General features: G+C 36.6%; 1 protein-coding gene and 1 long non-coding RNA gene across 5 annotated transcripts in view; one reads left to right on the top strand and one right to left on the bottom strand.

Moving 5' to 3' along the window:
* Positions 1–23,173, top strand: part of LOC106039583 (uncharacterized) — an 82,306-nt gene that overhangs the window by 33,311 nt on the left and 25,822 nt on the right. The window lies entirely within an intron of this gene.
* Positions 1–23,173, bottom strand: part of NETO2 (neuropilin and tolloid like 2) — a 32,520-nt gene that overhangs the window by 4,558 nt on the left and 4,789 nt on the right. For 3 of the 4 annotated variants that reach the window (XM_048073396.2, XM_048073397.2, XM_048073400.2), the window contains exons 2-8: positions 16,377–16,433; positions 14,740–14,880; positions 12,602–12,850; positions 10,531–10,575; positions 10,314–10,441; positions 6,488–6,716; positions 1,997–2,110 (exon numbers count right to left, since the gene is read on the bottom strand). In XM_048073396.2, coding sequence (XP_047929353.1) covers positions 1,997–2,110; positions 6,488–6,716; positions 10,314–10,441; positions 10,531–10,575; positions 12,602–12,850; positions 14,740–14,880; positions 16,377–16,433 — 963 coding nt within the window. The remainder of the gene's footprint in view (positions 1–1,996; positions 2,111–6,487; positions 6,717–10,313; positions 10,442–10,530; positions 10,576–12,601; positions 12,851–14,739; positions 14,881–16,376; positions 16,434–23,173) is intronic. The other variant, XM_048073401.2, reaches the window with a different exon arrangement.

The raw sequence follows: 23,173 nt of genomic DNA, 5'->3' as shown, positions 1-23,173 counted from the left end.
CTAAACCCTGAGGAATTGACTAATAATTCATGTCTGAAATACCGTTTTGCTTCAGAGCTTAGCCTATTTATTCTGAGTAACATTTATTGCTTTAATATGAATGAGCCTATCTCCCTTTGTCCTACCCAGTTTGGCTCTTGTTAGCACACTTCTGTGGGAGATACAAATTTCAATGCTATGGTAGTTCTCTCATCTGTATCTAGGTTTCTTAATTCTTGGAAGATTTTTTTTCATCAAGAAGGTCTTAATCAAAAGATGATGTCTTCCCCAGTCTCTTAAAAGAAATTGCATGTGACTGATTTTTTTTTTAAACTATTTATTTGTATGACCCACTGGCCTTAGGCGTAAGGTAGGCTGCAACATAATCAGGTTTAGGCAGTCACTGACATGGGCTAAATGAGAACTCTAGGTGCCTCTGGGAACTGAGCACAATTGAGAAGCCTTCTTTTCAAAGATAAAATTGTTCTTTTGGTTTCATCCGTCTCCTTAAGACTGCCTTAGCTGACAAGATGGACCCAATTTTCAACTATCCTTTAATTATGTGCTGTGCAACTACTGAAGCAGCGTTTAAATTATATCCAACATAAAACATGGTAGATTATTCAGCATCAGATGTACAAATATTGGGAAAGACGGTTTATTATCTAATGATATAGTTTTCATAAAATTTTGTTTCTGAAATACTGTAGTGCATTAGTGAAGTGTAGACTCTACGTGAGGTTCTAGAAAAGCACTTAGAGATGGGAAATAGATCCAGCAATTGCACTTAATAGGGAACACAGAATATTATTAAAGCTAAGGATTATTTAGAGGAAACTTACTTATCCATTGAAAACTTAACAGTTATGGATCATGATTTTTAGCTGGAAAACTTGCATAATACGTAACACATCTATAATGCACCTTCCCTTAGAGTGTATTAGAGCAGTGTGATTTTTTTTACAATGCTTGTCCAAAATACAATTCCAAAATAGCTTTTGAGTACAGAAATCAAACTTTAGTCTTTTGGTAAATAATAATAATAACAAAACACTATTTTATTTCAAGGTCTTTCTTAGAGAAAGTTTTGACCCTTCCTACAGTTAAGAGTTTCTCTTTGAAACTGAGTACATATTTTAATCTTTCAGGTTTTTTTTTCAGACCTACTTATGCCATTCAATTTGTCAGATGAGCACAAGTTCTTGTTTTGCTTCTTTAGCAAGAAAAAAAAAGACCTTAAACTGTTTTTGTTTCAACTCTGAAAATTCGCTTAGTGTTGAAACACAGATAAATATATCTGTGCTTGAGTAGAATAGTAATTTCTTCAAATCATGAGAACTTTCTGTACAAAGCCTGATATTGAAATGACTTGTTGTAGTTGTGACAGTTTAAACAATACTTCTCTGCCCCGGGTTCTAGAAGCAGTGTTTTACATGTCTCTATTTTCCATAAGTGATGACTTCTTCACATCCTACCAATCCCTCCTTCCTCCCACTACTTGTTACACCACATGCAGCAGGTGCATGTACTCTGAGATGGTCTCAGTGATTAAGAACTTAAAATAAAAACAAATATTTTAAATTTGCATTTATCTCTGGAGACTGCTGCTTCTACTTTAGAGTGGAAAAAGACTGTGCTCGAAGGACTGTCTTTTTCCAGCTGTATCATTTTTTTCCTAATAAAAGGCATTACTTGTCCCTACAACTTGCTTCATTTAAAATTTAGAAATGGATATGATGGAGCCTGGCAACTACTACATTCTTTTTCCTATTAAGCTATTATTTTTTTAAAATGAAAAGTTCATGCTGAAGAGGAAGAGATTTACTTATAAAGCAGGTAGATCAATCTTTAGTATGCTTACATGCCTCCTGAGTTTAAATAAAAAATTTGGAACACCGTTCTGAGATTAGGAGAATAGCTGTCTTCAGCATATTTCCAGGAAAGGACATTTCAGGACTTTCTTGAAAGGCAACTGACCAGCCTGGGTTATAAAGGCTATACTTTGCACTATATTCACCTCTGCAGTGATTTTCATCCCAAGGGTATGCACAGTTTTGAATGCCATTGCAGACTAAAGAATTATTGATGCACATGTTGCTATGGCAGAAGTAAGTGTTGCCTGAGCAGGGAGCTGCAGTAGAGAAGAGGAAGAAAATGTTAGGAATTTTCAGTAAGTCATACATTGCACGACAAAAGAAAAAAAAAAGATAGTAAATTCCTGTTACTTTTAACATGCGTATTTGTTCTTTTCTCTTTACAGTTTCAAACTGAAACAATTCTTATGCACATCAGTAATTAACAGATTATTTACTCCGTGGTTGGTTGGTTGTTTTCCTGTGTATTTATCAATGCTACAAACAAAACTTTCTTGTTCAAAACAGGTAGTAGAAAGACAGTCACACAACACAAATAATGGAAGAAGGCTTTAATACTTGTCTTTAAAAGCTTAACACTTAAATCACGTTCACCATCAATTATAAATTTATTCAGTCTGCTGTATATCTGCTGTGTAAATGGCTGTGAAACAGCTACTGAACATCTGCATTTTGGAGCCCATTAATATCTTAAGACAAATCAGATTTCAGCTTGTGGAGGACTGTTTCAGTAACTGCAAGAGATTTCAGTAACTGGAGGCATCTAAGTCATTCCTGTTTGTGAATCAAAGCTCTTAGATCCTCCTATCAGAACTAATGCAAGGATTAAGAGAGTAAAGTCCATCTTTTTATCTATCTGTCTATATATAGCTGGAAATTTGAAGAAATACTTTAACTAGAAAGTTGCTCTAAAGATTTTTTGCATCAATGTTTGTTATAGCTCCTTGATGTTAGAAAAATACTTATAGAACATCCTGAAAAATAATATATATATTTTAAATAGTATACTTGGGGAATTCTCTATGACTTAAGGGTACTAGACAGGAATTTATTTTTTTTTCTGTCTCAGCAATGTGTTATTTTTATCACAGAAGTGTCTGTTATTAGTGTAATCAATTATATATTAAATAGCACAGATGTTGTGATAGACATTCTATTACTTGGTTTCATAGAAAGAATTTATTCTTGAGTAGTCTGGATTCCCTGAAACCGACAGCAAAACCCAAAGGGTACAAGTAGAGGAGGGTGACAAGTCCTGAATACCTCATGTTTCTCACTTATTCCTTCTGTTAGGCTTCAGACTCAGTGACAAAAATAGGAGTCATGCCTAAAGAAGAAAAGAAAATTCAAGCCTTTAATTTTGAAATTGCATGTCCTGACCCAATTATGCATGTCTTCCCATTTCTTACTGCACTCAATTTTCGTAATCTCCACTCATTCATTTTAATCTTTTGTATTACCTTCATGTTAATTTTAACCCCTGACAACCTGGCAAGAAGACCCATATAGGAAGCTTGCTTTAACTGTAGTGCAAGCACTGTAGTACTTCTTCCTCTAACATACTACAGAATTTATTTAGAAGGTATTTTGGAAGAGTTTATCTCCATAACTTTAGTATTTTAAAATGTCATAGTGAGGAAGATAAATGTAATGATTACTGAATTGAACTGAGAATTTAATTGTTTGGAAAGTAGATTCAGAAAATGAAGGACATTGCTTTAAAGTATTATCAATGCTTAGAAAGTTATAGCTCATGCCAATTATACCAGTTATGAATGAGACGTTAGCGTTACAATAAGGAAGTCATTCTTGAGCCATCCGCTTGCATTCTGGGATGGAATAAACTCGCTTGGTAGATATGGGGAGAATGGTGGATGTTGTATATCCTGACTTCAGTGAGGTTTTCAAAACTGTGTCCCATAACAGCCTTGTAGAGAAACTGATGAATTACAAGCTATGTAGGAGGACAGTGAGGTGGATTGAAAACTGACTCAACTGAGAGGCATAAAGGAATGTGATCAGAGGCAGAAAGTCCAGCTGGAGGCAGTCAATAGTGGTGTTCCCCAGAGTTTGATACTGATCTTATTTATCCTTTATATACAATAACTTTAAAAAGCTGTGTATGTAATAGTCTACACCATCTATTAAAATATCTGAGACAAAGGAAGATCTATGAAATTGGTGTCCAGAGCAGCTGTCAGGAATCCATGTGTATTTGTTAGTGTTTCAGTACGGATCTGTATGGAGTTGTAGTTCTTTTGGAGGCATAGAGGAAGGATTATGATGCAAGACACATTCCTTTTCTTATTCCCGTATTTTTTCAATTTGTATCTTTTTGGATGATGCATTCTGCTGCTGCCTCTCCATCCCCCAGCACATTCTCTATTTTACATTCCTGTGTAGCTTCTTTAATGTTTTTTAGGGATGGCTTTTGCTCACAGGTCCATGAAAATGGGACAAATTGACTTCATTTTCCTTTGTTTGTTATATGGGGAGTACAAAGTCTGACTACCAGTCACAGTGATTGATTGGTTCCAGTCCAGGACTTCAAGGACATAGCTGGACTCCTCTCATAACAGCTGCCTAAAACTTGCACAGTGTTCACAGTGTTCTTTATATATAGCATTATTCATGTATTGAATCAAGCCAGAAATCAAATACATTGATTTTTAATGTTGTTAGCTGAATTACTTAGTCAAATTTGCAAGCAGCACTAGGTATGTGTTAGGTGACTGTCATGCACAATTAGCTCATTTATGTAAATTTCTCAGAAATATTGATTGTTTTCATGGTTGGCTTCTTATAATTACAAATCATTAATAAGGTAGAAGAGAAAAATAGGTTAGAGATTTGAAGAGAAGATAAACCCAGATTCACTATTTTCAGTTTGAAAACATGATTATCACTAGACTATTCAAAAATACAGGAAACGCTTAGTTTTCAGGAACATACTTTTGAATTACCCTATCCAAGACAGACAGTATCTCAAGTTAGAAGATAAATAAGAATAACTGCACAACTTTGCAGACTTTCTTCTGGAAAGGACTTTTGAATTCCTTTAAAATTCTAACTTTGGAAAGTTATTCAGCTCTAGAAGTGGTTACTGTTTCAGCGTCTTGTACTTCATCCCTCCCCTGCCCCATAATATTTAAAATATACAGGGATAATTTCCCCTGGCAAAGTTCGTAGCATTTTTGAGATAGTGCAATTAATTCCAGCTTTCATCACTAATATTAATAATTGTATTGAAGTAAAAGGTACTGGAAAAGCTGTTACAAATTTGATAAGCAGGTTGTGCTTAAAACATACTTAAATTCACAATAAAGTTTGTTAAATGCCTACTCTAGGTTAAACAATAGACTAGTTTCTGAAATGTTCTTTCTACTGGTTCTTACTACCATGTACACAAAGCAGGCAATAAGACAGTTACCTTCAATCGCTGTTACTTTATAAAGGCTGTTGTGCAGAAACTATCTTTCATTCTGTGTTAAACTTTCCTGTTCAATGGAGCTGAACATCAAACTACCTGTTTTCTGTAACTTGAATTTTTTTGCAAGATGGTGACCAGGATCCATTTCAGAACTTTCTACAGACATGTTACTTCTGTCAAAAACAGTTACGTCTTTGGCAGCAAATGTGTACTAGTTAATCTCCAAGCAGAGCTTTCTGAAAACCTTTAGCACAAGCATAGGTCTGCTCTCCTGAAGTGGCAGACATATTTTATTCAGTTCTCTGCGTATATCTCAGAACCGCTGTGCACTTCCAAACTCAGTTTACTTCTGTGCTGAAGATGACACTTCTTTGCAGTTTCCACATTCTGCAATGTGGGCCATGTTGTCCTTTGTAAATATGTGAGGCAACCAAATTCAGTTAAGTTCAGAGAGAAAGTGCTTAGAAGAAAATCTCACAGAATGCTTTCCAGAAGCATCTTAATTTACAATGAGAATAATGACTATCTCTAAGGCAGGCTATGGAATCCAAACAGAAGCCCAGACAGCATTTGTAGCTCTGCTTTTAATATAGCCTTCTTAATAAATTTGAATTCAACTGCCTTATTCGTGGCTGTGTAACACAACTGGGCTTTGCTGAGGGAGCACACATGGGGTTGTTTTAGAGCCACGTACAGTGGAGAAAGGAGGCAGCAGCTTAGGTGTGGCAGGAGCAGGGGTACCTTCAGATCTGCAGTCGAAGGTAGGGCTGTGGATAGGAAGAATATCCAGACTCAGCAGGGTCACAAGTGTTTCCTAGCCTTGTGACTGTCCAGCGTGGGCTTGAGGAGAGCCTATCGTGGTGTCTGGCAGGGAAGCAGAAGTTGGGTGCTAACGGGATAGCACACTTCAGTCTCACTGCTGTCTTCTAAGTAAGTCTGTGCACCTTTGTAGAAATAATTGAGAAGGACCTACCCTAAGGTTGTATTATTCTTGAATTCAAAGGAAAAATAAGTCTTTTAATAAAGGAGGAAAGCCATTCTTCAGGAACCATGCTCATAACTGTAATAAAGCAAGTATTTAACTTACCTACTTGTATGTGAAGGAAACAGTATAAGTTCCTCCTGCACAAGACATAGCTAATGGCTTTTCCTAAAATACCTGAAGTACCGTGATACCAGAATAGGCACTTGAAAATGTACTTACGATCCACAAATGAAGTGAACAGCATCCGGAACCTGCTTAGTCTACTGCCTTCATCTGCCCACATTCGTACCACGCCAGTCCCAGTCTGCAGCATGACATCATTTGCTACAGTGCTGCAAAACTTTGCCTTCAGGTTTTCAATAGAACTACTTCCATCATAGACAGCAACAAAATTTCTTTTGCATTCATTGGAATGCTCCATTTGATAGTCCAGAAATCGTAAATAAATCTGTTATAAAACAGAAATGAATATATCCAGGAAAAGTAATATAGAGAAGACAGTTTTTGATTTTTAGACTTGAATAAGATGTTTTGTCCCCATATACATTTGTGTAACTCCTGATTCACAATGCTTTTAAACTTGCATTTCCTCTCATTAAGGATCAATGTGGGATATTACCTGGAATTTGTAATAAGTGTCTCCATTTCATTCCCCCTCCCCAAACAATCTTTACTTAATAATTTACTGTGATGTATTTCTGCTCCCCCTGGGGAAAAAATAAAAATCAACACACGAGCTGAATAAAGGTGTAAACAGCTCTGCTAAGCGTACAGTCTGTTACCCTAGAACAGATGCAAGGAACACATAAATGTCCTGAAAGAATATTTAATGGTCTTTTGACTGCTTTCTTGCCTTTTTAATTCATAAAAATCAGGCTAAAATATAAGGGAAGGAATCTAGTGAGAAAAGCTCTGAAGCGAAAGAAGGAAATTAAAATTTGTTGCTTCAGAATGGAAGCTGATTACTTATACATAGCTGTGTTATGAAAGACATAAACCATGAAAACCATGGGTAATTTGAATAAAAATGGAAGCAGGAGATAAGTAAACTGGCTATCTAGAAAGAGTTAATAAAATTAAGCCAATCTTAACTCCTCCGAAAATAGAAATCTAACCAAAGAAAAAGCAACATATGTGGTAGAGCATATGCAGCAAAGAAATTGGAAGACCAAGATGGTACTTGAAGAGTAAGCAAATAATTTATCTTGCTAGGGGAGGAATCTTGAGAAAGCTTGCAATTAAGTTAGAGTTGCATAGAAAGATCATTGGGCTTTTTAATCCCTTGTACGTCTATATTGGAATTCTCAAAATTCTAGTGAAAGTTGATGAGATATATAATTAAGCCACCTGTAAATTAAAGCCATCTTTAAAATTCCCAAGATGTCCATAATTTTGACGGAGAAGAAATCTACCCATGTGGAGGCTGAGGGAGAGGAGGTTCTAAGCCATGAGGTCCTCAGTGTGTTCCTTGGATAAGCCTGGGTCTTGACTGTGCATTTACAATGGCCTGTCTGGCTGATACCACGAATACTAAAGACCTTTTCAACAGCACAATTTTTCATGCATCTGCCTACTGACAGGAATCTCAAACTCTTGTCTAGATTGTGACGGTGTGGATGAATACCATACTACTGCTATATTACCTGCTTTTCTGCCCTTTTACCATCTCTTGCTTTTAACCTTAACTAGCGTGAAAACTGTATTTTAAAGAATTCACTAAAACAAAAGCATTACTCTTGTGTGAGAAAAAACAACAACAACACATGCCCCCCACCTACAGTTAACAGGCTCTGTTTAAAACACAGTAAGAGAGAACATAAAAAATTGGTTACACTTGTACAACCTGGCTTCTCCTTTCTTTCTGCTGTTTTCCAGAAGCAGGCTGCCAGCATTTTCTCCCCTTGCACATTCTGTGATAAGGTGCAGCCTGTGTCATACTATCTCATGCTTCATCTCACTATTCTGTGAAAATGCTACTTTTTTTGTACCTAAGTACGTTCCCTGAACACACATGTGATTCCATGCATGTTCAGCATTGTGATTTGCAAAGTGATTTTCTGTAAATAGTCTTTTTTTCTTTTTTTTCCCCACTGTCTTAGATTTACAAGTGAAAGTTCTCAGCTACACTGAGAACCTGTCTTCCATTGATGTTTTATCTCACAAACATGGGGGGTTTTGAGCTGCATGTGCTGGTATTTTCATTTAATGATTGGCTTTATGTACGTGCTGTGAAATTACAATGGAAACTAAAAATAAATTAGCACATTTTTAGTAGAGCTATCTGCATATGAAAACAAAGGAATAATTCCATTGAAAGGGTTCAGCTCTGCAAAAGCTCCTTCTACTTAGTGTGCCAGGCAAGTAAATATAAAAGGTCTTTGCTCTTAGATTATACTGATAATTCTAGTAATTTTCTGAAATCTGGAGTGATTTATTAAATTTATATTATGCAGATTTTGTAAGCCTATTCATTGCTGTAATTGTTAGTTTAAAAATATATTTTTAATGCAAAATCAAATTGAGGAAATTAAAAATGTCTATGCTTAGTTTTCTCAAGAGATGGAACCATATCAGATCCAATGGGTCTTATCATCATAATTCTGCCACAATTGAAGCTCGGGAAACCACTCTTAGAATACGAAGAGTTATTTTTCTGTAATGTTTTAACTCAATAATTTAGGATGATGGTCTAATCTCAGGACTGACCCAGCTACAACTCTGCCTTTTGGCAACATTCAATAATTTATTAAAATACTTAAGCATAAGACCTGGTGCACTCAAGTGGAAATGTAGAGAGAAAATGGTTTTATTATTGTTTCTGGAAGAACTGCTACTATTACTGAGACTAGTACAGGGCTCTTGGGAGTTGACTCACTTCCTCAAAGGCTCAGATATATCAGTGGAGTTTTAGTTTCTTGTCTTGTCCTCTTATTTCTGTCTGTTAGGTTGCTGTTTCAGTACTGATTTGGAAGTTGATGAATAGGGCTACTTAGTTAACTCTTAGCGGTGGATAAGAATGACTGTCATCTTGGCAAGTCCTGCTATTAAAAATACATATTTAACTTTTATGTATATGTGGTACAGGCAAGTAGTGATATGTGCTTTAATACACACACAGAAGCAAATAACATGTGTATGTTATACAGAGAAAAATTACATATTCTTCAGTGCAATTTGTAAGTAATTAGCAAGTGTATGGTTCTGAAATGTTACATAGCTTCTCTATTTTTGAAAACAGGCTAAGGTTATTGTATTTTGGAATCCTTCTCTCTGCACAACAATAAAGCTTAAGTTGTTTTTAATGATTATAAGATAGTGTGTTTTTTCATAAGTGGTCTTCATAAGTAGTATTCATAAGTAATGCTGCAGACACAATCACAAACATCAAGTACCTATATATCTATTGCTGATTTTTGACTCAAGCAGCTACCATGCCCCTTTTGGGACTCAGAAAAGTCCAACCAGATTTTACTGTGGCACTTTCAGAGGGTATGATCCTATAGCAAAGTTAGAAGAGAAAAAAGTGATAGCTCCTCAGGCATTTCCAGGTAAAACCTTTCATTTTAGCTCAGACTGCTGATGAGATAGATGGGGTTTTAGTGAAGGTGCTGGACTGTGAATTAGACTGGGGAGGAGCCAGTTACACATTCTGCTGACTTTGAACAGAACCAAATCCTCCAGCAGAACTATTGGCAGCAAAATTTTAAATCACAGCAGCAAGATTTACTGTAGTTTATCAAAGCTGTTAGCCAGCATTTTTACCTGCAGTTTTCCAATAAAACCACAGGCCAAATCAAATGTCCTTGGAAAATATTGTTTGCACAGTTTTCAGTTTTATTTTGTATTTAGAGTTTCAAATAATAGGAAGATAACACCATGGATTTGCTGTATATGTTGCATTTCAGAAACAATATTATGTCTGAATTTCCTAAGCTACTGATACATAATTCATTTCAATGAAAGTGTGACATTATGCTAATCACTATTACCTGTTACTAATGACTTGGAAACCCATTACTTGCTGAATGATATGAATGAAACCCACCTTAGCATTTGGAGTAGCCTTAATTGTCCATATGCAGTCAACTGCTTGTCCTGGTTTTGTTTTTTCTTCTTGTTCTACTTGACTGGAACGTACTATTCCGTCAGCTCCCGAGAGCTCAAATTGGCAGTCTAGGGAGAACATATACCTTGCTGTCAAATGCAATATGATATTAATTTAAAATTTCATATATAAAGAAATTGGAACTGTAATACTAGACCTGGAATGGGATTTAAAATGCCTCCTAGGTAAGTGAAGTCAGGATCTGTAATAGAAAGAAGTCATGAGTCACAGGGGCTATCAATTCTTAACAATCATTTCAAGGCTTATTATAATCTGAAGATGATGTCCATTTTTATTATTTCACAATAAAAATTGCCAGAAAGTTTGTTGAATCAATTGGATGGTACAGAGACAAACTTTTTTTAGATAATACGAATCACGAAGATTGACCTTGTAATTCTATGCTAACAGCTCAGATTTCCAGCCGAACACCAAAAATTATTATTAGGTATTTTGTTCCTATGATACATTCTTAACTTTAACTATGCCAGTTTTCACTGAAATCACTGGAACTTCACAAGAGTACAGCGATCTTTCTGTGTGCATCATTTTGATTAGATTGTTGTCTGTATGTCTGGAAACAATTTGAACTGGAGTAGATTATAATATATTGATGTTTTGAAATTGCTAATTGCTATTAATAATTAGTATATAGAAAAAGACAGCTCAGTACTAAAGATACTTTTTCCTTGGGTACCCATGCTGCTTATATTAGGCCAAGTAGCACAGTTCTAGATATCATTTATTAGCGCAGAATTTAGCGTTGATTGCTCCTCTATTGTTCCTCCTTCTAAATGCACAGTGAACGTACTGTATGTGTCTGTGTAGTAAACTATAGTAACATACTGTATGTAAATTACTAGTGAGTTAAGAATATACTTTTTCATAATGGTTAAATGATGGTACTTCACTTTACTGGGACTAGGGCTTGGCTAAAAATGGGTCTAAAATGGGCTGGGCTGTCCAAGGTTTACATATCAGCGATATGTGTTTCCCCACAAATCGCACAGAAACTCACAAGATGCATGCTGTCTCAGGTGTGGCGTAGAAAGTCACCAAGCAAATCATGTACATCGTAGTGTGTACATGTGCATTAGTCTACGCAAAGAAAGCACTTCAGCCTGGAACTAGGCTAAGTTAGTTTTGAAAGTGATGTTAATGAAGTGGCTTTGGAAATGGACTTAGCAAGATGCATAAGTACTGTCCCTATGGAAATATTTTAGCAGATCACTCTCAGTGGACTGGTTACTATATTAATGTGGAGAGTTTCCAAATCTAAATCCCTAGCAAGGTGTACAGTTCTATAAATGTTAATATATAATTGTGTATAGTATTTTCATGTGCTGTAGGGTTAAAGACCAGTTGGGTAAAGATGGCATAAAAAAATTATGCCTGTGTATACATTTATAGTAGTAGTAGAACTAACTTTTGTACATTGTGTTTTGTCCCAAAGGACAATAAAATGCTGATAACTACCCGCGTATTACATCAATGAAGTACAGCAATAAAGCATTGCACAAGGATATCAGTTCAAATTCACTTGTAAAAAGAATGTTTGCCAGTTTTAAGTGGCCCAACAGAGCAGATGTAGTTTCTGCCTGTCTAAAGGCAGTGTCAGCACATTATCCTGTCTTTTATACCGTGTAAACTACACAGTTCTTTGAGCAAAGAACAATGCTGTTGTCTGAGTCCGTGGTTTGAGGGTGTCTAGTTATATTGATAGTTGATATTTGGACTGTATAGATATTTCCTCTGGCTTTTCAGAAATGGAAATTTAAAATGTTTTGCATCTGGCTGGAAGTACTATTATAGATTGACCTCAGATATTTTTGTCATCTTGTCTGATGTTCCTTAGAAGATAGGCTGTTGAAAATGCCAAACTGCTAGTCTACATAAATGCTTTTTCCATTACTACCACTGGTGGAGCTGGTACAAATTAGAGTACCGAAGAGAGAAGTTGCTAAAGCCTTCAGTACAAACAAGATCAATTGACTTCTTCACTAGGAAAGTACAGACCTGTAATTCCCTTTGGTCAGTTTCCCAAAGTGATTTTATTCAGGTATCCATCAGGATTAGCACGACAGACACCTCTAACTATTGCGTTGTTACTTTGCCTTCATATGCGCTTACAATGAAATACAGCTCTAGACTGTCAGAATAAACACATCCACAGAGTTCCATGGGAGCAAATGGTCATTAATTTGGTCATTAATTTTAGGCATCTTTACCTGGTATAAATGAGTATTTTGCTTGAAATCCCTTTCCTTCCAGCTCCTCATCAGAAGTAAACTTGATCCACATAAATCTCCCTGTTGATCTAATTAATGCAGGGCTTTTCAGACCACAGTAACGATCAATGAGAGGGGAGAAGCCAAAAGGTCCATCTCGAACCTCCAGATGATCAAAGCGACATTCAAATGAGGGTTCTATGTAATAAGGTTCGTCAAAGGTCAACTCAATTCTTTGTCGTGGAGCAGCTAGACATAAAAAATTGAGCAAAAGATTAAATGTAGATCTATATAAAAAACACATGAAGATATGAAATGGAGAGAGACCTCCAAAACAGCAAGATAAAGGGACTAGACACTTCTCAAAATACATCTAATAGTCTGACACAAAAACTCAGATATACTCTAATAAAAATTCTAAAACTGATTCTGTGGGAGATACTTTTTCATGGAATGACATGCATTTTTTTTTCTTTGACCTTTATAATTGAAAATTCAGCAAGGACATAAATTTAAAATACCATGTGTAACACATATCAACATATATGCAAAGGTATTCCAGCAAGGTTTAATATTAAAAAAAAAATTAGTGTTGTACTGGGACCAAAGTACATTAAAAAAAAAGGACAAAGCATTTAGGGATAGAGAAAACAATGGAAAAGAAAAAGATATCAAGAACTACTACTCACTGATATATTTCCTAAACATTAAGCCCAAATTTGGAGATCCTTTGGCAGGAGATGTCTTCTAGTAGAATACTCAGAAAAGTGTAATTGCTTAATATATATTATCAATATATGAATGACTACAGATGTTGGTAAATCTGAACCAGGATTTGGATCAGATCCCGAATTCCTGATGCAGTGCAGCTAAGGCTACTTGTTGACCGCACTTTCACATCTGTAGTTTGGAACCATGACTTTATATTGTGTGTATAGTCTTAGTGCTTCTTGCTAGTGTCATCTGTTATGCTATATGAACTTTCAGATACTAGTTGGTATCTGGAACAACAGCATTAATGAATCATATGCTGTCTACTTCTGGATGCAAAAAGGATTTATTTATACATCTTTAACACTGTTTAGACATTTACACCTTAATTATACATGAATTAAAAATATTCCTGGCTGTTGGTTTGCACATATTGGCAGTGGTCTGCAGGAAGGACCATATCTTAGCTAGAAACCGTGGAGGATGTTTTTCTCACTCAGGTTCCCACAGTGTTCCTGTGTAATGACTGTGAGGACAGAGGCATGGAAACTGTTTCTGTGCCCCATGGAAACTGCCTTGCACAAAAAAGATCCAGCACTGGATCCGGTATGTCTGAACTCTAAAGCTGGACAGGATGTCTGCTCTCCATGCATTCAGTGGCAGGGAAGATACCAAACTTCCAATGTGCATGCATGGAAACAAAAATGAAGGTCTCTATTAATCAGTACAAATAAAAACTCGCTGAAACGTGTTACTTGAAAAACACCAATTAATTGATATGAATCTGATGATGAAGCTAACTAGTGTTTTTAGTCCCAAGTCTTGCAGCCTTTATCCAAGATATTCCCATTAGAATGTATTTTTTTCTAGTTAATGATTTTTTTTGTCCCCATTGCATAACTTCAGTAGTGCAAAAATGGACAAGTGTCTATTTTTAGTACAGTGCTACTGTGACAGACAGGTGTGGGGTTTTTATTAATAAAGGGCAGCATAAAGATTTGCTGTCCCTGAGATAGATTTAGACTAATATAGTGTGATCTGATAAATGCTAAAGATAGTTCTTCAGCCATCTTTTCTAATTTATTATCAGCAATATTCTACATGATATTAAGATAAGCCACATTTTTTATCTTAATAGTTCTGTGCTTTCATAGATTACATCAGATCTGATGCTGCTTTCTCTGGCTGTGAGGTTATGCCTTATTCCATATAGATAATTCCTACGTTTGCCTTTTATATTCACGTGCTGTTGTTACCCAAAAGAGTACATTTAACTCCTCACTCAACCAAGTAACTAAAGAATTGATTATATTATCAATATGACTATACAATACTTGACGATATGTTAAAACAACAGTTTTAACAGTTCAACATAATAAATTTAACAGTAAGGTTACAATACAACAAAACAGAAATATAGCTGGTACCTTCTAAGATGTAGATGCACTCTTGATTTGGTGGGTACATGTTAGGGTAGTTTGGTGAAGCAAAGTGTCCTCCATTACTAGTCCGTACCCAGTTATCGCACTGGGTAGGAGGAATGCGATTCAATCCAATATTTTGCCCACCTTGAGGGAAAATAAAGAGATCAAATAAATGTTTCCTGCAAGTATGTAAATTTGATTTTGCAAAGGTAAAACACTGACATAATACACAGCCTATAAAAGAAGAAAGTAACTTGTTTTGGTTGAGAACCCTTTCATCATATATGCCACTTGTTAATATCTAGCTAGGAAAATCTTTTGGTTAATTTAGTGGCGTGGTATATCCCGATGAGATCACAATTTCTGAACATCAGATCTGTACAGTAATCCTCAGGAAGGGAAGAGAGGGAGTAAATTTTTTTTACCCACATGAATTTAGATTTCTTGATGCTTTTTTCTAAATCATATAGTTACAGTGGCTGCCAGTAGAACAGCTTTATTTTATGTCCTGTGTCTTTTCTATTCCTATGCAAATGTAATCCACAATATTTGTTATTATTTACTACTTTTGACCCTGATTCCAGACTATACTAAAGCATATCGCCCTTAAGCTATTTACAATAGTATGTTGGAATAAAAAATGCTTATGATAGGTAAATAAACTAAATCCAGCAATGGTAGTTAGTAAAATTAATAGCAGTAGGTAGATTGCACTGGTAGCTAAGATTCTCATTTAAGATCAAAGCTCTCTTCTGGATACTGGAAAATACAATCTGTGGCTGAGATGTTGCACTTTACTATGATCATGCACCATGCTGGATCATTCACAGAAGCTTTGTTAGATCAGATTTCCTTATCCTTGGAGAAGGGGCTTGGGAGTAGTATGATCCTTCTAACATTCTTATTAAGTACCTTTGACCCTCTTCTTTGATATCAGCAGAACTGAAGAGAGTAAGACACAGAATATGTGGTTTCTGCTAGATTTTTCCTAAATCTCACAGGGGTGCTCTCATCATGTTATTTATATTTATGCAGTTTTTCCTTGCGGACCTTTGAGAGGGACTCCATGCTGATACAGGTCATAGCTGCCTACAGTAAATTGCAAATTAAATCACCTTCCACTGATATCTTGGCAGCCTTTATTTATGGGGCTGAAAACTTAGTCTCTCCTGCAGAAATTGTTCAAGGAAATTCTGTAGGTGTCAGTTCAAGGAATTCTTCTCTCCTATGTGTGGATGAATCCCACATATGAGAAAATAAGGTTTGTGAAACTATTGCCTTCCCCCCTTAGGAGGTATTGGCTTTAAAAATATTTGTGGGCGGACTGCTTGAAAAGCTTGTTGTCAGATACAGAAAACATGAATTTCCATGGTGTTTTTTCCCACCTCTAAGGTCTAAAACCATAGAATTTTAACTGGGTAAGTGAACCTTCATGTTCTTTGTGACTGGATGGCTTTGTTCAACTGGAAAAAAAATTCCGTTTGGGGGGGGTTGGGGAAGGGGCAGGGATGGACAAGACCGGAATTCATATAATTAATTGAAGAGCTACGAGTATCTGAATACTTTGACTTATATTGCTTAATTCAACACTACTAAACTCTTACATTTTTGGAAAGAAAATCATCAAACCAAAATTGTACCTTGTGTCTTCTGTGCAATGGCAATCCCTTCCACTACAAGGATTGTTACTAGCAACACTGGTAAGAGAAATTGAACAGGAAAAGCATCAGTAATTGAACAAAATTATAGACCATTTTATGCAATCCTGATTCATGCAAATCCTAGAATCACTAGCCCAAACAACTCAGAACATAAAAAAAATACATAATATATGTGCTTTTTTTAAATTTCAGCTTTAGGAAACTAGTGTAGTTTAAGTGCACTGCAGGTTCTTCTTCCATGTTCCTTAAGAAAGCCTATATGAAAATAATCGTTTATTGTTTAAAGGGACTTCAAGAATCTTTTATAGAGGATTACAGATCTGAACACATTTTATAAAATTAAATGTTGTCTATCTTCTGTATATTTTTTATGTCCTGAAAAGAGATGTTTGGCTGCTATATTGAACAGTATTTATCCTAAACCTCCATATGCATAATGTGTATACAACAGACTTCCCTAGCTTACACAAAATTAATTGGGACCACAGGAGACACTGCATGGTCGTATCCCTACAGAGGTTTCAGGAACGCTACAGAATTGTATCTGCAGGTTGCTGTGACACTGGTACAACACCATACCAGTGATTTCTGCAAACAGTGCAGATGCAAGTTCTAATGATGGAGAGATTTACTCTGAGTAGTTACAGCAGCTATGATGTTGGGATGTACACTGTTGAAAGCACGCTGGTTTGCTGATGCATTTTGTTACGTGCTGGCATCTTCTAGATTTGAACTAACCTGTGATTTGAACTGATATTTGACCTGTTAAAGATTTTCTGTCATATTCCTTCCCCCAACCCTTTTCCTTCCTTCCACGAAAAGAAGCTGTCTCAATGGTCTTGCTTTCAGACTTTGCCTTATGATTACACTTCGCTTGCACCCAAGAAGTGTTGGTCTGAACAGCACATACTAAGGATTCCACACTCCCCTATTCATCAACAGCTTTAAAGCAGGTTTAATCTCCAGATTTTCCTAAAATGCTTTGTCTCCTTGAATTGTTAGGGATTACCAGGAAGGGAAAAGGGAATGAAGTTAGAGTATATTATTATGCCCTCTTCAAATCTTTGGTTTGCCTCCATCTTGAATACCTCTAATTTTAAACCTGTGCGTTAGAGAACTGGTGAAGCAGGCTAGGACTTGGACAGAAGCTGGCTGACGGCAGGTAGAATACAAGTTGTAATATCATATGTGTCACTGAGACGGGGAACAGAGAGCAAACACTTAGTTTCTCTTACACTACAAGAACCAGGGGGTATCAGACAAAGCTAGCAGGTGGCATGTTCAGAGTAAACTAAGATTATTTTATTTTAATGCACAAACTTCATAACACATCCTTAGAGTGGAAGATTCTGCTTCAGGAACCCCTTGATTCATAAACTGCTGGAAGTCCGGGATAGTATTTGAGGCAAATATCATTTGTTCTACTTTTACAGTCTGAGACCTCTGCTTTTGCATCTCTGTGCAAGACAAGATAGCAGGCTAGATGGACCTTTGATTTGACCTGGTATGGCCCTTCCCACGTTCTTAATCAATTTGTTAATACTAAGTCAGACGGCATGGCCTCATCCCTATAAAAAAAAGATTTCAGCAGGAATTCCATTGTCACATTCAAGAAGTTCATTCTATTTCCCGATTTTTCCCTCTCATTGTTCAGGCATTCTAGTTGCTCATGCTGAAATGGCAGTTTCTCTATCTGCGATTTCTCTGTGTTGCTATTAGACTTTCAGCCCTTCTGAGAGCTCCAGAGGGAGCATGCACTGACTATGAACTACTGAGATCTTGACTAAATTCATATAGATGCCACTGTAATGTTGGTACAGATCTATTATCTCGGGGAGGGATGGAAGGAATCAAAGTCTGCCCCTGGAAGTGTCAGTCTTGCATTTCTGTTTTATTATGTATGTTTCTGCTGCCCTCTCTTCTCTCTACCCATATTAAAACAGACTGTACATGGTTATGAGACAACTCGGCAACGATCATTTTTTTCCATTTCTTAAAGATGACCACCCTCTATTTTGCAAGGACATAGCAAGCTCAAATCAATTTAGACCAGTTTATTCTGCTGCTTCTTAAAATGCAAAATGGGTTTTGGCTTTTTTTCATAAAGCAAACAAACACAGAGATCTTGAATAAATACTTTCATGACTAACAGAATGAATGCAGATAGTCCCTTTCAAGTATCAGTGAAAAATCTCCATTTTTTTTTTTTTTTAGTATAGCTATCTACTGTGGCTAATGCTGCTATGGCATACCTTTTTTTGTTTGTTTGTTTTTTTCCCCCTAAGAACATCAGTAAGCGTCTATGTTTATTTCAGTGACCATGGTCTCTTCTACAGGTAGAAAGAACATCTGAACAGATACTCAGTTGCACTAACCAGTCATTTCCCTTCTTGAAATGATGTGGAGACAGAAACAAGCCTCCTAAAAGGACTTCAGAAAATCTGATTGGTTTTCACTAAAGCCTGTGCTACTTCTATAAATAGCCCAGAGCTGTGTGTGTGTAAGTGCAAAAGAACAGTTTCCTGCAGAACAGCATGGGTATGCAGACAATTACAGAGGATAAATCGTCTGAATATTTGTCTTACTGTCTTAATTTTGTCATGTTACATGGATGAGTGGATATAGTAAGTATGGGCCACCTTCTCATTGTTCCCTGCCTTTTTGATCCTTTTCATTTTAAATCTCTTGAACTCTGGCCTTTCTCTAGCAATGCTCCCTCTCACGCTCTCAATCCCTAAGATGTATTCAAAGCAGCCCAGGTAGCAAATCTTTAAGGGCCTACCTTTGCCATTACCTTTATCCCTGGTGATAAACACATCTTTTTTTAAAAAAAAAAACACACTGCTTAATATTCTCTAAGTGGGCTGTCCTTATCTCTGTGACAATGATACCGAAAAGGTGGAGAGAGGACTTATATCCGTTCTTCCTGAGAGTAGTGGGCAGAAACCCCTAAGGCAGCATTGCCTTAAACTGGGTGCATTTACACAACACAATACAGTGCATGATAGCAAATGGGAGCTTTTTGGCTGGAAACAAGGCCTATTATTGTTCAGGATGAAAAGAAAAGAAGGAAGAAAATGAGCCAGGATATTTTTAAACCTTTCAGACTGCTTCCATTAACCCATTTTTGTGTAATTTTAAAAAACAACAAAGCAATCATTTGGTGTCCTAAATCTATATTGCTTCCTGGAAAAACATTTTCAAATTTCAAAGACTAATTTAAACCATACAAGTCAGTAACAAGGAAGGAAGATGTCAAGGGAAGAGACAAATCCTGTAGGATGGCACAGTGGAGACCTAGTGCTAAACCAGTGTCCTGATAGTGCATATGGCAACACAGACACAGTGACTAGAGCAGACGTGGAGATACTGAACTACATTCACTAAAAGTCTTGTAGCACTTTCAGAAGGATCATAAATCATCGTTATTTCTGATAAACTGAAATTCAAATAGTTATAATGCACCTGAACTTGCAATGAGACACAGTATTCCTCTGTTGCTCCTTTTTTCATCTTTTAAAGTCTCTTAGGTATCACTGAGACATGACATTCTTCCGTGTGGATAAAAGGTAACTTGTGACTTAGCCTTGTATTCTACTATGGTACAGGAAACAGAAATAGTAGGTGCCCCAAAATGCTTGAAGGTGGCTTGCTAATGTAAGCAGGAGCACAACAAGTGCACAATTGCAGGACTACATTGAATATCAAAGGGATGGAAGCGTGTTTAGGATTGTTTTTCATGGAGGAGCATGGTGAGAATTCTACTAGACAATACTGAGATTTGGGAGACTGACTTATAAACTTCCACGTATTTAGTTGGTAAAGATAATAGAGACAAGTGGTTCTGCAACTTAAAATAAGTTTCTACTTCCTATCTAAACTGTACAAGGGGCTACCATTAAACCAACAGCAGCAAAGCCATTGAGGTAGACAGATTAAGAGGAGCTTCTTTTATTCATGAATCTGGTATTTGCTACAGACAAATTCCATTAATTATGGTGGATGTTTTTGTACTGCCATTTAAAGCTCTGATAGTTTTTACCTGTGTGACATTAATTGGAAATAAAGAAAAAGCAGAAAGGTTTTTTTCTGCCTTTAAAACAATCTATTTTTCATTTTCTTCACTTCTTTGCATGAAATGTTTTAGATCACATAGCCTGCAGACAGCAATATAGACTTTTAAGCGTGAAGACACTAATCATACGTTGCAAGTTATCATCACTATTCGGTTGTTGAAATAGGCTTATGGAATAACATAAAAGAATCCCTTGAACTGGTGTAATAAACCATGCATTTTTTGCAGGAGTCAAGATTTTCTTTGCTGACATTTCTTAAAGTTCTCTAAAATGAATATAAGATGCAAAAAATATTTGTTAATTTGTTTGTGAAGTATATACACATATAGATTAAAAAACAAGTGGCTCCTATTTCTCTTTAAACATGAGAATAATATAGTTTTATAGTAAACAAATGCTCAACCAACATTAAGAAACCAGTGTTTTGCTTAGAGAAACAAGTGCCGTAGGCTGCAAATCTGACATATGCTTATACTTTCTGGCAAGAAGCATTCTTCAGATTTCATGGAATACACTACTGCTCTGAGCTCTCTATGGTATATCTTTCCTCTGCTTTTTCTGCATGCTCTAGGGATCTTCACATATAGAGAAAACACAGTAGATGTGCTGCGTAGCTCTGCAAGCAGTGTCTGTCTTCAGGGATAACAATGGGGGATCTATGCACGCAGGGCAAACTGAATATCCAAGTTGGGAGCACTCAAGCAAAACTTAGAAATGGAGTGAAAAATTCGACCATTTTAAAAATGAAGACTTAATCATTTAGAGCATTACATGTTCTTAGTACTAGTGGTAGTCAGAATCCTAGGGATGAAGTTGACAGACATTGCTTAGAGCGGGATTCACTGTTTTATCTCTGCCGTACTCCCTGGATTAGGTAGCACCTTGTGTGCATAAAGTCCAAACAGACAGTAATTGGCAACACGCAGGTCACGCATGTTAGAACATCTTGCCAGACTGCCTGCTTCTTTCTGGCAGATACAGCCCTGAGTAACAAATGCTTGATCTTAATTATATACTGTGTTTTGCCTTATGGGAACGAGTCCTTTTCTGTGTACTATTCTTAAACTCAGCTCTTAATTTCCCCCCCACATGCTAAAATTAATATTACTTTCAGTAACTGCTAATTGCAGTATCCCAGCATTACATCCAATGATTTTCCACATTAGTCTAAACCTTAATTTAGCTGTTAATGTAGTGGAGACATTTGTTACATTACATTTTATCTTATTCTCTGGCCAAGAGTACACGTACAGCATAGTTTGTTCATATGCATTTTAGTTGCCTGTAAGGACTCTGATCAAGTGTAGGGACCCATGCTACTAGATGCTGCTTGTATGCAAAGTATTTGACAGGTTTTGTAAATAACTTTTTCAACTTGGACAAACAAGGTAAAGTGGGAAAAGGAAAACAGAGGCACTCTGGACTTTGTATAATTCTGTGTGGGTGGTCACCTCCTTTTCTTTCAGGAGGCTAATTGAGAGCCTTTCTGATTCAAGCCATTTTTAACTCAGAAACAGACAAACTGTAAATTCCATGGGAATAAGTTTTCTTTTCCTCTCTTCCTAGCATTTGGTGACATTTACAAGTTGATAAAAGGAATATTGGATTGCATTTGTTGCTGCTTTTTTAAGCAAACAATTCTATTGCTGAGGATGAAAACACAGCAGTTTTCAAATCTCACATGCTCTTACAGTTCGCAGTCTGTATATATTCCCAGATCTTTCTGTGGTCTCAACAGGACATCCACAGATTGTTAAAATGAATATCAGAGAGCAATAAAGTTGGCTGCCTAGAACTTAGCTTATTAACAGCCCCAGTGATTTTCTCCATTTTAAATTTATTTATTTAATATTTTTTGAGCTACTGGAATATACTGCAGGATTGCAAGAGAATAAAGTAACAGAGATGAAGGCGTGCATGATGCAAGACGTACTTTAGCTGTTTGTAAGTCTTACCCAGAGCATGCTAGTGGAGCTGCCAACCCATTTTTAATCCTCCTCACAAATGTTGGTAGCAGAAGTGGGCTTCATCAGCTATTAACAGTGACTCTAGTGCCTTTCTAAGATCCAAATCTTGTTAGCCATTAGCCTGCCAGCAGACTGTCTGAATGCACTCAGGTCAATGCTCAGATATGAGTTTCATCTCACTCCAGCTGTTTCCAGTAGGGATTCCTCTCTTTAAGATTGCCAGAGAAACAAACTGGGAGTCTGTATCTCTGCAGAGAAATTAGGTTAACTGGTTCAGGAGGTACAAGCAGCTCCCACTTCCCTTTCATAAAAATCATCTGCAGAGCAATTCACGCTTGGATGGATCTGTGACAGAGTCCCCTCCAGGTTTGCCCAAAACATTTAACATTTCTGATCTCTTCCTCCATTAGAAATATTTGAGCAGCTGTGGGTTGCTTCATTCTACCAGTTTGCTCTGCATCCTGTTACTTATAATCCATTCCTGGATATCTCTGCCAGCAAAACTTCTGCCAGAAGAATAATATCTTTCATTTTTTAAATAGACACTTTCCTTTTTATATGGCAGATCTTTTTTCATCTCCAAGCTGTGTGCAGCAAGCGACTGCTGAGAAGGCTGCATGTGCAAACCATGTTGATGAGGGGTTCCAAAAACCTTATTAAAATATATATACTGATTTAAAGTTCAGATGGGTTCCCTGTACCTGACGGAACTGATCCTGCTGTACATGACTAT

Source organism: Anser cygnoides, chromosome 12, assembly GCF_040182565.1.
Source record: "Anser cygnoides isolate HZ-2024a breed goose chromosome 12, Taihu_goose_T2T_genome, whole genome shotgun sequence".
Classification (NCBI taxonomy): domain Eukaryota; kingdom Metazoa; phylum Chordata; class Aves; order Anseriformes; family Anatidae; genus Anser; species Anser cygnoides.
The sequence above is the reverse complement of the archived record's forward strand: the minus strand, read 5'-3'. Positions and strand labels throughout refer to the sequence as shown.